At 37.7% G+C, this 19,202-nt stretch overlaps 1 protein-coding gene across 1 annotated transcript in view; it reads left to right on the forward strand.

Moving 5' to 3' along the window:
• The window catches only part of LOC113228272, a 452,541-nt gene that overhangs the window by 383,560 nt on the left and 49,779 nt on the right, over positions 1–19,202 (forward strand). Inside the window, exons 3-5 of the mRNA XM_026461538.1 lie at positions 3,945–4,115; positions 5,842–5,986; positions 13,368–13,495. Coding sequence (XP_026317323.1) covers positions 3,945–4,115; positions 5,842–5,986; positions 13,368–13,495 — 444 coding nt within the window. The remainder of the gene's footprint in view (positions 1–3,944; positions 4,116–5,841; positions 5,987–13,367; positions 13,496–19,202) is intronic.

A 19,202-nucleotide genomic window follows, 5' to 3' on the forward strand; every position in this document is an offset into this window, starting at 1 on the left:
TTTTTCATTACATTACCGCCCTATGGAGATTACGTCAAGATTAAGCAAAATTACTTTATCCTCGATAAATCTGCCGAACGTATATTTCGGATAACTTGAGGTACAAAATAAATTAAACATTTGCCATTTAACTATCAGTTACTAAATTTATTTTGTGAATTCAAATTCTGCAGTATTTTTACGTTGGAAATTATTCATTTTATATCTAATATAATAACAATATAATAATAATAACGCACACACTCTTAACCCCGCACTAGGAAAATCCTATATCGTGGGTGCCACGGATACAAATTACACCTAAACTCACGAGAGAAGTAAATGTAGATCATACAAATATTTATCCCGGCCCGGGAATCGAACCCGGGCGTGGCAGTCCAGCATGATAACGGTTCGGCTACGGAGGCTGTAATACATTGTGGCTGCATGTGTCTGTGCGTTTTATAACATTTTAGTTCGAGTTGTTTTAATTTGACTGCCTCCGTGGCCGAACGGTTACCATGCCACGCAGAGGTCCCAGGTTCGATTCCCGGGCCGGGAGAAATGTTTGTATGGCTTACATTTATTTCTCTCGTGAGTTTGGGTGTAATTTGTGGTTGTCTATGTGTGTGTCCATGGCACCTGCGACACAGGGTTTCCCTAGTGCGGGGCTATGTTGAGTGTGTGCGTTATTATTATTATTATTATTATTAGTAAGAATAGCTGACTGGTTTTTTTTTAAACCGATTGGTTTAAAAAAAAAACAAAAAACCCGCAAAAAAAAAAACAGTTGGCAGTATAACTGCAGCGTCCTGAATGAGTTCTGTATTATTAACCATTCTTGTCAAAGAAGGATCTTAGCTAAATGTGTCACTACGGCGACCAACTACGAAGCGAGTACTTTGAGTGGCGCGGCGTCGCTAAACCGCGCGTTGACGCAGATCTGCGTCTCCGCTAACCACGCGCGTGATTCCGCGTCTCGCGCACCGTCGCGGGACGCGGTGCAGTGTGTTAATCGCCTATGGGTTCTGACGAAAAACATTACTTTTACCTAGTTCTTGGGGCACACACTTCACATATAGGTATTAAAAATGACTTACCTGCTACGTATTTTTCAGTTGTAGTTTCAGTTTCAAAATCGTCAATAAATTTTCCCATGCCTTTTTTTATCCAGTCGATTGGAATAGCTGTTGTTTTACATTCTCTATAAATTCTTCAATTCGATTTTCATCCATCGTGGTTAATTTGAAAAATTAACATGTACACCTCACTAACCGTGACTGCAGCGCGACTGTCGCGCGGCGGCCGCCGCGCGGTTGCAGCGCGTCTAACAGCGGCTAATTTGAACGCGCCCTAATGTTTTGTTGTGTACCAATATTTATTCATACGAGAAATAAATCATCGTCGTAGCTATTTCCTCGAAAATGTGATGAAAAACATTGTATGTAACACAATTGTAACAAAAAATTACAAACCTCGAGTCATTAAAGCCCTCAAGCCTTCAGCTTCGGGCAGTTAACAAACTCTCGTTAATATACAATGTACTATTCAAACTTTATCACTTGTTTTACAGGATAGGAAAACATTTTGTCGCAGACGTCACAAATTGACATAATATATCGTCGCCTTACTTTCTCAAACTCGTATCTTAAAGCACAAAGTAACTGAAATGCAAAAAATGCATTGTATATATAAATTTTCAGGTTAACATCACATTTTCAGTGTATCATTTGCAGAAAAACTGGACTGAAAAGTGAAAGTCGGCGCATTACCAGATAACTTTGTATGTTTCAACATCTGTTGAAAAATTTCAAAACCTCACGTCTCTACCAAATAGAATGTTTTGGAAAGTTGTTTTTCTCTCTCCTGTACAAAAGCAGTAGAGCTCTTTCTGAACAAGTTCGTCCAGGGAAGTACTGCCAACTTACCTACTTCTACCGCCAGTGTGAGCATTACTGCGTTCCGGTTTTACAGGGTAAGAATTGTTGGTGAAATTACACGCACATGCAACCAACTTGTCAACTTACATCTCAGGGTGATGACGGGCGCAGTTTTAGTGCCCTTCAGTTCTTTGAGATTTAAAGCTCTGGATGGCACTACAACTGCTATGGATACTTAGACAGGCATGTCGCTTACCACCAGGCGCACGACTTGTTCTCTTCGTTAGTTGGTACCATAAAAAAGTGGACATGCACTATTTGAATAGGAATCCGACGGACGAATTACAATAATTGATTGACAAAAGGAAAAAATCCAATACACCAGTAATCGCACTGCTTAACGACTTCAAACAAAAAGCGGTACCAATTCGGGGGTTAATCGCGTGTGGGTTTTTGTCCACAAACGGTTTTTGTCATGTCCGGTGCGGGTTACATGTTGACCTTTGGTCAGTTGGATTAGGGACTTTCGTTGTGGACGACTACGTTGGCTATTTTCACGTATTTGGACATAAACGTAATATAAAAATAAAAATGCGACCACAATAGGTATGGTTGGTATTTTAGTAAGAGTACGTTGTGATCGTCAGCTAATATCATTCTTATAAAAGTGTATGTAGTTCGTATAAATATAATTTAACGCGGTTTGCATTTTACATTACTTCACGCCCTTTTCCCATCGGGGTAAGCAGAAACAACAGCCTTCCACTTACTACGCTCCTGACACACATTTTTCGCCTCAACAATTAAGATGATAATGTACTAAATTATTCCGATAAACTTGTTTTGTATAGCAATTCTTCGGAATAGGTTTTCCCAGAGAAGACATCAAATGTGTAGCTTGAAGTCAGGCTTAAGTTTTTGTATACACGATTTTATTTTTCAACCTGTTACTCACACCTAACCAACCCAACGTGTTACTCAAAATATTAAGATCTAATTAACAAATATAATTGATATTTTTTTCTAAAACGAAAAACTTGCTGCATTGAGTAACAGTGGTACGACAAAAACGGCGACTTAATCCACCTACGTATAAACCCGTTAAAATGATTGCATTAGGTACGTTACATTTAGGAACCACTATTAATTATTTTTATTTTGGATAATAAATAAAAAATATTTTAAAATATTTTACATAACCCTGTGTCTCCCGGGTACCTGAAAGAGCGTTTCAGCTTCCTTAGGTCCCAGGATAAACCCTGTCGCTCTCTTGTTAGGTCCCAGTTATCTTTTCCATGCTTCAATTCCGGTTTCTATTCTCACTCCTTCACTGTTCATGCGGTCAGACTTTGGAATGCACTTCCTATTACTGTTCACGAAAGTAAATCGTTAGGTATTTTTAAAGTAAGAGTTAAAGAGCATTATTTATCTACTATTCCATCCATATCTTAGGTATTATATTATAAATATGTATTTATCTAAGTATTTATATAATTTATAACAATTTAATATGTTTATATTATTTTTATTTTTTTCTTTCTTGTTTTGTTGTGCACATATGCCCGTTCTTTTAGTTATAGTGTCCTGTATTTAGGTCTGCAGGAAGAAATTTCTATTAGAAATAAGCAGAACCTTTTGTTTTTAATTTCGCTTGTATTCTTTGTGACATGTTGTATTTTTCCTGTACAATAAACTATTAAATAAATAAATAAATAAATTTTAGTAGCAGTAGCGCTACTTATGAAAGAGTTCGTACAGGGAAGTACTGCCACCTTACTTATTTCTGCCGCCAAGCCGCAATGTAAGTATTACTGCATTCCGGTTTTGAAGCGTAAGGATGCTGGTGAAATTACGGGCACACGGGACTTTTCAACTTATGTCTCAGGATGGCAGGAACAGTGACAGTATCCCTGACATCTTTGCAACTTAAAGCTCTGAGTGGCGGAACTGTTAAGGACAGCGTGTCGCTTAACACCGGGCGCCCGACTTGTTCGTCCCGTTATATAGTATCATAAAAATAATACTCTTTCATAGGGGCTATCGGTAACATTTTTGACTTGTAACTAATCATGCCTTTTTTTGCAGTGGCTTGCTCAACGGTGACTGTAACCAAGTGCCAGGCGGCCCTGCGAACCCTTCAAGCGTTTCCGTTCTTCAAGCCAACCTGTCTCTGTCGCGAACCCAACGTCGATCCTGAATGCAACTCCTTCCGCGATTTCCTGTTTGATCATCCCTGCGTTTTCGTCATGAAGAAGGGTAAGTTCAGGAACGAGTTTACTTCCTCCAATCGACCCAAACAAGATCTTGGCATTTGACTTTGGAAACCACCACATATCATTTTTTATTTTATTTCTTTATTTATATTCAGGTTACAAAGTCCCATAAATACGTACCTTATAGACTAACATACATAATAATACAATAAAACACTAATGCCTAATTATTATTTACACGTATTGTCTGCGATGTGTGACGCAACGTGGGTGTCTGGTAGCCGGCCTCGATCATACATGACACCCTTCGGCCTAAACTCAAACGAAACTAACTGATGGTATTTTCCGAGGCCTCCAATTTACGATGTACTTGAGCAAAACTCGCTTTTCGGGACGTGATATCTTTCAGCAGCCTGGTAACGTCGACATGGTTGAACGTTACAAGAGGCAGCTTATGCAGCTCCTTCACCACGAGAGCAGGCACGTTGGCTGGTTCGGTCTCCTTTAACAGTGTGATGGTGTCCTGCAGGCTCTCCTCATCCCTCCGGCATGATTGCATCTGCTCGGCCTTGCCAAACAACGCCTTGCCACTGCAAATCTCGTCTGACTTGAAATTTGTATTGTATTTTAGGGTATTGCTGTGTCTACCTCGGTATTGCAGAGCTTCGGAGATGTGCGCATTAGCGAAGTTTATTATTTTTAAGCAACAATTCGTAAAAGATGTGCTTTAACTAGCGCGCAGGGTTAGAGGCAACAGCAATGTTCATGAATCGCTGTTGTGCGATTTCTAATGGCATCGCGAAGAGGTGATTGAATCCTCATCATCATCATCATATCAGCCGGAAAACGTCCATTACTGAACATCCCCCCCCAAAGATTTCCAAACTAGTCGATCGGACGCGGCGTGCATCCATCGGTTACCCTTACCATCTAGTTCGTCCATCTAGTAGATGCTCGTCCCACTGAACGCGTACCGTGGTCTCCTTTAACGCACACACTCAACGCACACACTCAACATAGCCCCGCACTAGGGAAACCCTGTGTCGCGGGTGCCATGAACACACACATAGACAACCACAAATTACACCCAAACTCACGAGAGAAATAAATGTAAAAAAAGAAAATGTGAAAAAAATGTAAGCCATACAAACATTTCTCCCGGCCCGGGAATCGAACCTGGGACCTCTGCGTGGCAGTCCGGCATGGTAACCGTGCGGCCACGGAGCCAGTTGACCATTGACCATTGACCACTGCCACTTCAACTTACTAATACTTTGAGCTATGTCGGTGACTTTCGTTCTTCTACGGATCTCCTCATTTCCGATTCGATCACGTAGAGAAATGCCGAGCGTAATATTATCTTTTGTAATCATCTAATGTTTTTTGTTGGTACTCACCAATTTTAGATCAGATACCTACTTAAAGGAATTGCCAGAAGTGTCCACCAACCACCAAAAATTAGAAAAATGCCAACCACCACTGTTACTGGCTTTGTAAACATTCGCACGTTTCGCTTCAACTTTCTGAGTTAGCACATTTGACTTCACAAGTTTGAAAGCGGCGACGGTTTTTGCGCGGAACAATTCCGCGCAAAAACTGTCACTTTTTAATGTTCTCGAATTTCAAATTTCAGATTCCCTATGAAAGGTTCTATAGTCTTCATCTCTTGTCGGTGTTTCGTCCTCCATGGTTTCCGTACGCTTTTGCTCCTTTTACATTTACAAATTTATCTCCTACAAACACAAATTATTATCGATTTTTGATTGCAGAGAAAGACCCGTACCCGGTAGAGACCCTGCCAACCTGCACCTATGCTCTGAGCGTCTGCCACAGCGAGAAAGCCTGCGCGGTCCTCTTCGAACGCTACAAGAACGCATGCAAGGCTCGCGATGGGGAATGCCGTATGGAGGACAGGTAACATGATAGTGGTATTCATCTAGAAACCTCCACAAAACCTCTCTCCCAAATAAGATGTAGTAAAAAAAATGTGAACCATGTCCAAAGACAATTTACGGTAATATTAAATAAATATAAATTTATAATATTAAGTAAATATTGCGTATATACTCAACAAAAGCGTGTGGGATCAAGTACGTTTTTATCAATGACTGAAAATCAGGTTTTTTTAATTAATCCTTATTAATAATAATTAATTAATTATAATAATTAATTAACATTACAGTGTTAATTACAGTCCTTTTCCACAGCCAAGCGGTTCTTCAAGCGGTCTTACACCCCAACTGAAGTAGCGCAAACTATGAACGCTATTTTTATAACACTAAGTGGTGGAACCAACACGTAGTGCGCCTCTCAGAGCTTTAATTCGCAAAGGTTTGAGGTGAATATTTCGTAGCAAAACGGCGAAGTAACTAAGATATTCCAGTACCCACAAGCTCGCTTCTTGATATTCAGTGGCAATACGGTTCAGAGCTTTAAATTACAACACGTGAGGAGCACGGCCACTGCCCCGTCACCTTGCGACATAAGTTGAAAGTCCCATGTAATTTCACCAGCACCGAAAAGTAGATTACTGCGTACTGCGTTAACGTTAGCTCACATTACTGCTTAGCGGTAGAAATAGGTAAGGTAGCTGTACTTCCCTGGACGAACTCTTTCATAGGGTTCTACTGCTACTTTATGTTTGTGGTGTAAACGAAGTCACTGTCACAGACGCGAAAAATTTTTCATATGTCTATGTACTCACATAAGCCTAGTGCAATGCGTGTGCGACATACGCAAATGTCCCCGTTCACACGGCGTTGTACTGCACGTTTTTTTAGTAAATGAGTAGAGTTCCTTGTGAAAAAGTTCGTTCAGGGAAGTACTGCCATCTTACCTATTTGTACCGCCAAGCAGTAATGTCAGCATTACTGCATTCCAGTTTTGAAGGATAAGAGTGCTGGTGAAATTACAGGCACATGGGACTTGTGAACTTATGGCCCAGGATAATGGGCGTAGTGGCAGTGCCCCTCAGATCTTTTTGATTTAAAGCTCGGAGGGCCACTGATGCTGTTATGGACAGGCGTGTAGCTTACCATCAGGCGCACGACTTGTTCGTCCCGTCACTTAAAATTATTTTTAAAAAAGTCTTACCTAATAAAAAGTGGCGCATACATTAGAAATAGAACCGTTCACACAGTGTTTGTCCTGCAAAAATACGCACACAGCTGTATACGTTTATCGAATACGCAACGGACTTGTCAAGCAAATCGAATTAATTTTAACGTATTCAGTGTGCAGTGGCATATAGTACTAATGCATCTCTTTCACACGGCGCGAAGTCATACGTTTTTTAACGAATAGAACAAGCCGCGTCTATTGAAGTATCTTTTGGAAGGAAGGCACGCATAATTTAATTAATGCAACGATTTATTTATTGATATATTTAGCAGAACAAAAGCCCGTTTTGTGGGACAAAACTGTGAAATTGTATAAACCCAAGCCTGCGGCCAAGCCGTTGGCGTTGTCTATGCTAATGTAAAAGTGCAACAAAGAGTGGATCCATCACACTACGTGTTCTCATAGCGATTGCTGTGTGAATACTGCGACTATTCATCTTTTAAATGCTCGAAAATATATGTGAACACCCCGCTGTCTATCCGTTTATAATCGAATACCTTTAAAAATGCGCAAGACAATGCCGTGTGGCCCAAGGCTAACATGGCTAGCGCTAGTTTAGGCGCGGTGAAGCTCAATCGTGTAGACGGGCCTTTGGAATACCATTTTATTTTAATTATACAAACAGCTATTTAACACTACGTTTAAGCTCCAATATATTCAACAATAGGTGGCGATGTAGTCGTTATATCATGAAATGTTTGCGAACCTTCTTTTTAATTAAAAATTGAATTTTAATTAAAAAGATCAATTCAACAAAATTGACCCGTATTTTCTTTCGTCCACCTTTATACCTTTCTTTTGTAACCAGTTACGACAGGAGACTCTTATTTCCTTTTTCGTAGCTCGTGAAATCGTAGAATAAATATTGTTTATTAATGGCTGCGAAAAAGGACTTCCTCTTTTCCATTTCTACCTTAAAAATATGCTATTAAGATTTTTATCTCATAAGCTGATCCTACAAAAGTAAACAATGATAACATTGACTTACAATTATATGGACGTCGGGTCCGCGCTAAAAAGTGTCCGCACTTGTAAGGTGCTAAAATCGTATACAGAGCGCCAAACTCCGCTTTAGTCTTCATTTGTTCGACTGACAGCGCGATACTGCGATGACATTACAATTTAAATTTCGAATAGGTTGACTTGGGACATTTTTTTCGTGGTTTTTGTATTAGACCCGTCGTCCATTTATTTGTAAGTCAATGAATGATAAGTTCTTTTTTTAAAAAAACAATGTTCTCGCGTAAAACATTCTTAACGACACGAACAAAATATACGTAGTATTTTCAAAAAATCTGGTCCATATTCAGTTCTTGGTATTAAACCAGAGGTTAATTAAAAGCCCTCAGTTTGGAAGCCACCAATATCATTAAAATATTTTCTCAACTAGTTTACAAACTTCTTCTCGGAAATTATTAAAGTAGAAACTGCCGTTTTAAAGCCAGAACTTTGAAATGAAATGGAGTCTTTTTAATGTAAAATGCAGATTAAAACTTATTGCAAATAAAATCATGGCTTCTAAAAGCTGAAAACTGCAAAATGCTCGAAGATGCCAAACTCACTTAGTGCATAGATTTCGAACTTGAAATCCTGGGTCCCTGGCGGCCACAGGCGAATCTGCTCGCTCTATAGTTTTCAGTACGTATCGTTGAAGCCTCCGGTGATCAGGGCTCGTGACGAGGCTAGTAAGTAAGTGTGCGTCTGATGGTATGCGACACGTCTGTCCATAACAGTTCCAATGCCAATCGGAGCTTTAAATCACAGATTTGTGAGGCACTGCCACTGCGCCCGCCATCTAGAGACATAAGTTGACAAGTCCTATGTGCCTGTAGTTTCACCAGCACCCTTCAAAACCGAAACGCAGTAATGCTCACATTATTGCTTGGCGACAGAAATATTTAAGGTGCCAGTACTTCCCTGGATGAACTCTTTTACAAGGAGCTCTACTGCTTTTAAATATTTACTATACTATTTCCTTTATTTAATGTTAAGAGTCTATACCACCTCAAATGACTTAAGTCGCTTGGAATTGACAAATCTCGTTGAAATAATCCTTCTCAAGACCTAAATCTCGATAAACTTATTCTTCATTTTTCATCTACGTCTGAAAGGGGTGCCGGCGGAGTTCTGATGGATTGTATTGTAGATTGCAATCCACATTTCACATTAGTGAAAGCGTGTGCCGCTGCTGGTACCTCTTTGAATGTTTTATAGACCGCAGATCTTGCTTAGTGAGTTTGGTAGTTTAAGTGGAAATAAATCTGGTTTTATAAAAAATGTTTTAAAGATTTTTTGTGATGTTTTAAATGTTTATAGCACAATAAATTTTTGGTAACTTGTAAAATGGTTCAAAAAAATTAACGAGAGATGTGTTCGCTACCGCGATCGAGCAGAGAGTGACGATGGAACAAAACAAAATCGGAAAGTGAGGCAAAAGAATGGAACAATTCAAAATTTGAATTAAAATACGAGTGTGAGAATAAAATAAGAAATTTAAATAAAAAGGTGGGATGACGATCAAAGAGGTCACACCGTCACAATACCCGGGGTCCAGAGAAAAAAAAATCATTCAAGATTTTTTTTGGAAAAACTAAGTTAAAAGAAGGGGTAATAGGAAGAGAAATAGAGAAGGAAGGAAGTAAGAGTAATAGTAAAGAAGGGATAAAGTAAGAGTAATAGTAAGAAGAAATAAAGCAAAAGAAATAGCAAAGAAGGAATAAAGCAAGAGTAATGATAGAGGAGGAATATAGTAATAGAAGGGAAGGTAGCTAATTTAGTATGGTATGCTAATCAGAGAATTGGAAGTTTAAATGAAGATGCGTGACAAATTTAGATGTGAATGATAAATAATGCTATTTACACTGGGTAGACTTCCCATTTCATACTACATTCACAAAAACCTTTCATACCCATTTCATACTACATTCACAAAAACCTTTCATACCCATTTCATACTACATTCACAAAACCTCTCGTATTCCCGCACATATACAAACCTTTCAAAATAGAGGAAAACCCTAACTAGAGCAAAAGAGAGTTTCTCACGAAGCCGCCCACTACGGTGCAGGCTTTAAATTGTGTTGGTCACCACCCGCCAACATCATGAAATTAGTGATATGATGCTATGTACAAGTGGTTCAATGCCCACTGACCTGTACGCCTAGGTACAGCAGCATGTCAGAGACGTGAGAACCTTGTAAAGGTTTAATTAGAAAATAAGAAATCAGGGAAATGAAATAGGAATATATTGTAATAGTGACCTAAGGGTAATTCAAAGAGTAGTCAACCGCTCCGAAGAAAAAACGAAATTTGGAAAATAAAATGAAATCGAAAAAATATGATGGTGATGAATATTTACATTAGATATGTTTCTATTATTCCTCTTGGCTTTTCGCAGTAACGTTTTAGGATATTTTCCAAACTTTGATCGATCCATCGTATTAAGAAAAAATTACAAAAGACTTTACAGGAACTGGAACGGACTTTACAGAATTTACAAGAAGAAAAGTAAAAAATAAATTTTGGCATTACGAGAAAAATAAATTTGACATTAAGTCAAAAATTTTAATAAACGAAAAATAATTATGTCAGTTATAAAAATTACAAAATAATAGAAGGACAAACTCACAGGACATTGGCGAAATCGCCATTTTTTTGTATAATTTTTATAATAATATTAAACTACCGTACATAGTTATTTTTACTTGACATTGGCAAAATCATTGATTATTTCAATGGAGCCATAACATTTAAAAGAAGAAGAAGAAAATAATAGAAAATGTATTATGAAATTTAGAAAGTTTTATAAATACTACAGTGAGATGTGGTTATGTATTGATATTATACATACATAATATCAATTCAATCAACAGTGTATATTGTTGAGGAGTAGTAGTGACTTGCAGGGATACTCTCCCTAAACAAGCTGTAAGGACTTGTGAATCTACACGTGGGTAGAGATATGAAGAAAGTGTATTGTTGGAGTTTCTGGATAGTTTTGTGTTTGATAAAGACTGTGCTTGTAGTGCTACCGGTACACCAACTTTGGAACAGTTACATTTGTAACCAGCTGAATGTAACGCAGCAAGCAGTCGTCTCTTGTCTGAAATATGGTATGTGTTGGTGATTTGCAGTGTACAATGAATTATGTAATGACCCTTTTCACAATTAAAATATTTCACTGTGTTATTAAAAAAAATTCACTATTTTGATTCTTCATTTATTCCTTCGTTTTCTTCCAATTTTTTTGGGCGCCAGTGACGAGCTCTGGTGGAATTCACATTAGTGAAAGCGTGTGCCGCTACTGGTACCGCTTGGAATGTTCTGTAGACCGCAGATCTTGCTTAGTGAATTTAGTAGTGTTAAGAAAAATAGTTTCATTTCCTATGTGTAATAATCGCGAAAACCTAAGAACTCGATAAACACAAACTTACCTCGAAATTTTACAATAAAACCACTGCATTCAATAGGTGCGTTACATATACCACAGATTTTTTTGTATCAACTGTACTAAATAGAACACGATATACATTTTTCGAATGGCTTTAATTTCGTTTGTAAAAAATAAATTCTAAAATAAATAATCCCTGCCGCTCGACCAAAGAAAAATTAACCCCCTTTTAGTATGTTAGAGATGAGGAAGTCTATACTCTTAATATTTGTTACATCAACAATAAACTTTCCAATTCAGCTACAATTACAGTGACAGAATATAAATTTATCCTACTACCTAAGCAAGACCTGTCTCAAAGCGACCAGGCAGGTTTAAATCCAGCCAGAACCATTAAGCTTTTACAGTCTCCAAAATAACCTCAGTACTTTGACCTGAGCTAAAATAAACCCGACCAATGTATGCCCGTAAGTGAGGCGTTAAACAAAGAGCTCCAAGTATAGATTTAGAATACCTGTAACCGAATCACAATTTTATCCACAACTGTCGGCTTTTAGATCAAATATTTATTTCCACTTAAGGCGGTGATAGAATGATTGCTTTTCAATTCGGAAGACGATAGTTCGAATCCTGGTTGTGGAAAGTGCCTATGACATCACTTTCTAAGTTACGTACAATTTGTTAATGTTTAGTAATAGTGATGGAAAATATCTTCCTTTCCTTCTGGGCGACGGATAAACGGTTGATGACGATGATGATGGAATGAAGAATACTAAATATATGGAAATTAAAAAAGTAAAATTACAATTCTTTAGAATTATGTTTTTACTACCATAAAATTCATCAATCGAGTGAAGAAATAGATTTCTCACAGATGATTCGTAAGTTCCCTTAGTGCGTTCCGTGGCTTAGTTGGCATAGCGCTTGCCACGGTTTGCTGGAAAACATTGGTTCGAATCCAGCCTCCATCTTTGCATTAATAATTATAACAAACTAGTGGAGTAATTTCACAAAAATAATTAGATGTCATGATGCTCAAATATCGTGACATTCAATAAACTTAAAAATTACAATTATTAAAGCGACATCTATAGTCAGCTATTGGTAGCTGTAAAGGTGCCTGGCTGAGTTATGAAATAGATTTAGAAGAGAGATTTAGAGATAGAAGAAATAGAAAACCAAAAACAAAGGTTTGCAACAAGCACTTAGAAAAATTCGTAAGGTCCGCTAGTTCGATCCGAAGCTTAGTTGGCATAATGTGTGGCACAGTTTGCTGTAAGACGTTGGTTCGAATCCAGCCGGATCGAAGGATTTTCTTCTAAGCTTTCGATCTTTGTATTAATAATTATAACAAATAGTGAAATAACTTCACAAAAATAATTGAATATCATGGTGGTCAAACACCACCATTGTTTTTTTTTGTATGATACGAAAAGTTTAATATTCTTTGATACAAAAAGTGTTGAACCAGATATCAAAAGTAGTCCTGGTAGACGTTTTCTCTAAAACTCAACTCCATGTAAGCCCATCCGTAGTATAGTTTTATTTCGGCCGAAGTAGTCCCGATTCTCGAGTCCCGAATCCTCAAGCCCCAAATTCGAAGAAAAATCTTAAAAAAACCAATGCTATCGGACGGAATTGAAACATGAAAAGAATTGACAAAATAAAGAGTTTTCTTACAATGTTCTTCTTGGGTATTTCATCTTTATTTCTCGCTTCTTTTTTATATGTTTCTTTCGTTCAACTTAATCGGACCATTATAGTATTTTTTTTTCGATTTTCCAGAGAGGCTTGCCGCGAAGCCTGGGCCGGTCTACGTCTCTCACCACTCTTCGGATGCATTTGCCCCAACACGCACATGAAGAAACGTTGCGATCGCATCTTTACCGTCGTCAACCACAACCCCTGCGTCGGTGAGTACGCACCTTTATGTTATCGCTGAGCACTATCAACGGGGTTTGAGTGAGATATTCCCTTTTTTTTTCTTGGATATAATTAACGTTGTTTTATATGACTGCGGTGGTAGCAAAAACAAAAAAGAACTCCAGATTTCTTGTTACATCCTTTTAGTCTCATGAATAGAAACAATAAGGAGATAGCTATATTTGGATAGAACAATACATATCAATATAAAGATGCTCGTATTCATGGCGATTCAGCCGGAAGAATGATTTTAAAAATGTACATACCTTATTTAAAAAATAAACTAGGGAACATCCACTAGTACTCATACAAGATTTAATTTGGTCCATGTTCTTTCTGAACTTCATGTTCATAACAAACAAAACGGCAATAATTACGAAATCAATTCATTGATAGATACAATATCTACGATAACCGTAAGTGGTGTATGAACTATAACTACAAAGTCGGGTACGCAACACAGTATAGCGACGTAATACATCTCGTCGTATGTTCAGAAGATTGACACCCGCGTTGAGGCTGTTTTCAGTTATTAAAAAAAACATTCGTGAAATAGATTTTAAGACTTTCATGGTTATTCACTAAATGATTATCACTAATTACAGGTTTCTTACCACGATTATATATGATTTATTTTTATTTTCCGGAATTTTCGGAACGATTACGGCTGTCATCTACCGCTGGTCAGGCAACCCGTGATCATGAAGCGTGTAACCGTTACGAAATATCGGGGAAAAAAATTATAACTTTATTATAAAAAACCGACCTCGACAGTTTGTGGAATTACATCTATTTGCCAAGTTTTATTGTAATCGGTAAACGGAAAGTGGGTGAAATCCAATAAACCGGGTTCATTTCCTGATTTACCACCTTTTGAAGTGGAATATTTTCTTCAAATTTGAATGGGACCAATAATGAGGTACCCCCTTTCCAACAAAAAAGAATCATCGAAATCGGTTCACAAATACAGCCGAATTAATAATAATAATAATAAAAGTTTTATTTCAGGCTTAAGCCCATAGAGTTAGTTACAAGTTATCTTAGAACTAGTGTTAGTAGGTTTGACAAAAATAAAATAAAACTATAAATTACTGCTTGGTGTGAAGCTGCACCCAATGTTGCAACATTGGGGAATCCCACCGGTCTACAAACACACTCAGGAGTCCGTTGTTGCTGCAGCGGAGACGGGCTAACATGGAGGCGCAGCGTTTTCTCATTAGAGCAAAGAAGTCATCCACATGCGCCTCTGCAAACATCCCCGAAGCACTGCAGCGCCACGGCAGCCCCAACAGAACCCTGAATGCGTTGTTGTACTGGACCCGCAGGTCTCTGTATGCACTCGCTGTAAAGCTGACCCAAAGACTGCACGAATTGAGAACGTCCTCCTTTTTTGAAATCGGTTAAAAAGAAATTTTACCGTTGTAAGAAATCTGTAATTAGTGATAGTCATCAATTCGCGCGCTTATTTACGCGTAAAAGTTTTACAAGACGTTCTCCAAATACAAATACTATAGAACACATCATATCACATCAGCATTTAAAGGTAATAAAAGTTTGGACACATTTAGGCTCAACTCACAATAGAGCACAGTCGAAGCATCGCGACGCGTCATGTTTTTCGGCTATAGCATATTCATCTCTATTCACCCGTCACAAGGTACAAATTTGTGTTATGCAAATATAGAATCGCGTGTCGACGCCATGCGTTCCTTGCGCGCAGTGAGGAATCCCGAGCGTGTTTTTCCCTTAAATTGTGCTCCCTGGTATAACCGGCTTGGGTCAGATTTACTCTGGCTGGGTACGCAACGAGCACTGGACACATTTATGCAAAACCTTTTGTATGGCAACAGAACGGTGATATAGCATCTTAATTGTATTTCTCTCGTTGAAGGCTCCACACCAGACGGCTGGTAGCAACATCGGCTACTGATAATCTTAACTATAATAAAAATTGCCAATCTCGTGATAACGATGCCCACTGTATCCCTATTAATTTAAGTAGAAAAAAAGTTTGTATTTACAAGAAAAAATACTAAAAGATACTTTTATCCAAAAACTTTTGTATAACAACAGGACAGTGACTTACTTTCTTAATAGTACTTTCTTAGAGAAATTATTAAAGGACATGTGGAAGAATTACTCCATGTTTGCAAATGTTGTCGGTTAATCTAGAAAAATCGTTCAACGCAAGCGAAAATAAATCATATTTTCAGCGTGCAATTCACACATTACATTGAGTACAATGAACACTACCGATTTTCATACGGCAATAATAACACAATAACGCACTCACTCACTGCCCCACACTAGGGTAACCATGTATCGCGGCTTCGCGAGTACTATGGACACAACATAGACAATTACAAATTACACCCAAACTCACGAGAGAAATAAATGTAGGTCTTGCAAGGCCCGGGATTGAACCCGAAACCTGTACGTGGCGGTCCAGCATGATAACCGTTCGGCCACAGAGGCAGTTAAAAGCTGGCTATTAAAAGCAATATTTAATAGCCAGCTAGAGTTCTATGACACTGAAAACTGTTAAACACACTCCTGTACACATGAGTTTACAGTGTTGACGGTATATATAGCGATAGCGACCGCGTGAAATATTTGTAAATGTTGTAAGACAAATCGAGCAGCGTCCCTCAAAAAACTAAAAGATTACAAGTACTTTATGATAGTAATGAACGATACAGTAAAAGTTTTTTTTTTATGATACCAAGTACGAAGACGGGACGTACAAATCGTGCACCTGGTGGAAAGCGACATGCCTACCGCAACTCAAAGCTTTAAGCCGCAAAAACGGGCACTACCACTGCGCCCGTCTTACTAAGACGTGAGTTGGCAAGACCCAAGAGCCTGTAATTGCACCAGCATCTGTATACTCTCCAAAACCGGAGCGCGATTCTTACGAATCTATGTGGTTGTTAGGTCTGTGTATTGAATATTCAATTTTTGTAATATATTCTTATTGCACCAAATAATATACCAACAGAAATAATAATGTAACAGAAGGTGAGCAAAGGTGGAGTTATCTCTAAAAGAGATCTCTTCCAGCCAACCCAGGGCATTAAGAACTAAGGTTGTAAGCGAGCAACAGCGTGCAAGAGACAATGAGAATAAAATATAAATACACTACTTATATGAAATAAAAATAAAAATATCATTACTTACATAAGTATTATGATGAATCATAATAAATAGCATTACACATAAATATATACACATAGGTACAGATACATAAGTAAATATGTGAAAAAAAGAGAGTTCAGCAAGAAAGTGCACTGTCAACCTTTTCTTGCAACAAGCATTAAGACGAGCTAGACTGGATATGGGAAGGGAGTCTTTTCCACAACGGAGGCGCTGCACGAGAAAAAAAGGAGTTAAACAAGAAATTTGTTTTACAGCTAGGACGAACAAGTATTGTAATGGTCGTTATATGATTATTAATAACAATCTAGTGGACTATTTTCACAATAAATAAATATCGTTATTAGAAAAACATCATGGTATTCAATAAAAAAATAGTGTGTCTAATTCTGCTCTAGCTGTCTAAAAATCCGAAATGTACGTATACACTACTTGTTACCGATGTTATTACGTATCGAATGTTTATACCGTCTCTGTTGAACTATTTTCATTAGTTAGCGAATCAATATATCTCATTCTATCAAGTATTATTCAATAAGCACTCCGCAACTACTGTAATGGACTTGGGTCGTGGCGGCCTATTCTCGTTCATTTCTAAAGATTATTCTATACCCAAAGGTATGAAGATTAAACTTAATGCCTATTTTTTATTTGTTTACTTACGAACTACGAACAAAATGGACAATTAAAATAAAACATAAGAATTTGAACAATAAATATTGTATAATCTGTAACATACATAGTATAATAAGACTAATAGGATAACTCCACACAAACGTAGCGACGTGGCTTTTTAAAAAAGGAGGTTCTCAAATTCGGCTGTATTTTTTATATGTATGTTACGCGATAAGGCATTTGTGAACCATTGGATGATTCTTTTTTGTTGGGAAGGGGGTACCTTAGTACTGATGCCATTTAAATTGAAGAAAATAGTCCATCTCTAACGATAACAAACTAGAAGATGAATTCGGGTTCGCGCTTTTCCGGTAACTGATTTCAATAAAACACCCTGAGACACAAGGTGACAAGTCCCTTGTGCCTGTAATTTCACCAGCTCGCTTACCCTTTGAAACTGGACGGTGCATATACTTAAGCTTACAACTCGTTAGTAAAATGTAATGGCCCATTAAAAAGCAATAAGCAGCGCTATTAGTATGGAAGCACTTTCAATTTTACGGCATAAGGTTATAAGAAGGTAGTTAAGGTTATAAGTTCAAACCTTAGCGTGAACAGCATGTTTAAGTCATTACTGATGTGCTATTAGATCTATATAATTAACCGATTTCCAAAGAAAGGAGGAAATTATGTTACGCGGTAACACTGGATTGTGATTGTAAACCGATTTTGAAGATTCTTTATTTATTGGAAAGAGGGTACCTCAGTTGTGGTCCCATTTAAAGTTGAAGAAAATATTCCAGTAAAATTACTTTTGAGGTCGGTTTTTTTAGAACTCTGTACTGAGATTATTCCATCATTTCTTTAACTGCAATAGAAAGCACGTGATGTGATTTGAAACCTAACCTACTCCGGCAGACACAGAACAGTTTCTACTAACCATCTATCAAACAAGATAAACGAGTTTAAGCGGAGGCGGAGGATACCAATGTTACTCTCTACGCCTTATTCAGTAAGGCTTAATTTATATTGCTGTGGAATGGAATGGAAGCAAATTTCGACGGTTGCAGCGAGAATTCTCCAAACATTTTTGCTCGTATCTAATTTGAAAACACAATTGACATAAAGTTCATTATGCTATGCTTACAAAACCTCGCGTCCATTCCGTTCCGCGGTAAAGTAAATTGAGCTTTAGCAGACAGGTACGTGTAACGATTATAGTAAATCATTCTTTTTTCTCGTAGTACAATTCAAGCAGTAATATCATCATTACTGTGTTCCAGTTTTGAAGGGTAAGGGTGCTGGTGAAATTACAAGCATATGGGTCTTGTCATCTTGTCTCAGTTGCGATTTAAAGCTCTGAGTGGCACTGCATCTGTTATGGACTTGTTCGTCACGTCACTTGATATTAGCTAGCATCAAATGAGTGTCTTAATATAAAATTTAAATTAGATACAGGCAAACTAAGCATAAATATATTCTTATTAATTTGGTAAAATGGTAAAACTACTAACACAGAGCGCCCTATTGTACCCGCTCCTTTGTGCTTTATTTTGGCTTTGTATTTTGTTCTTATGTGCAATTAATAGTATTTGTATTATTATTGCGTAAAATCCTCTTTCAAAATGAGATTATATGAGATTATTACCCACCTAAGTAAAGTAGGGAATAACCTTTTCGTAAGTAATATCCGACCCGCAGATCTGAGATACGTGGTCAGAACCGAATCAATATACGGGGAGCTTTTGGTTCAATCCTTATTATGACTTCTTAGCTTCTGTTTACTTCGTTATTGTTGTTATTATCTAATCTTACTTAGGATAGACTCCTGTCGCTATTGCGATATTGAGAAGTCAGATTGAGTTATTTAATAAAAAAATACACTAAAAATATAAGGACATCCGGAGCTGCTTAATACTGTCCTTTCTG

This window comes from Hyposmocoma kahamanoa, unplaced genomic scaffold (genome assembly GCF_003589595.1).
Source record: "Hyposmocoma kahamanoa isolate Upper Pololo Valley unplaced genomic scaffold, ASM358959v1 224, whole genome shotgun sequence".
NCBI lineage: Eukaryota > Metazoa > Arthropoda > Insecta > Lepidoptera > Cosmopterigidae > Hyposmocoma > Hyposmocoma kahamanoa.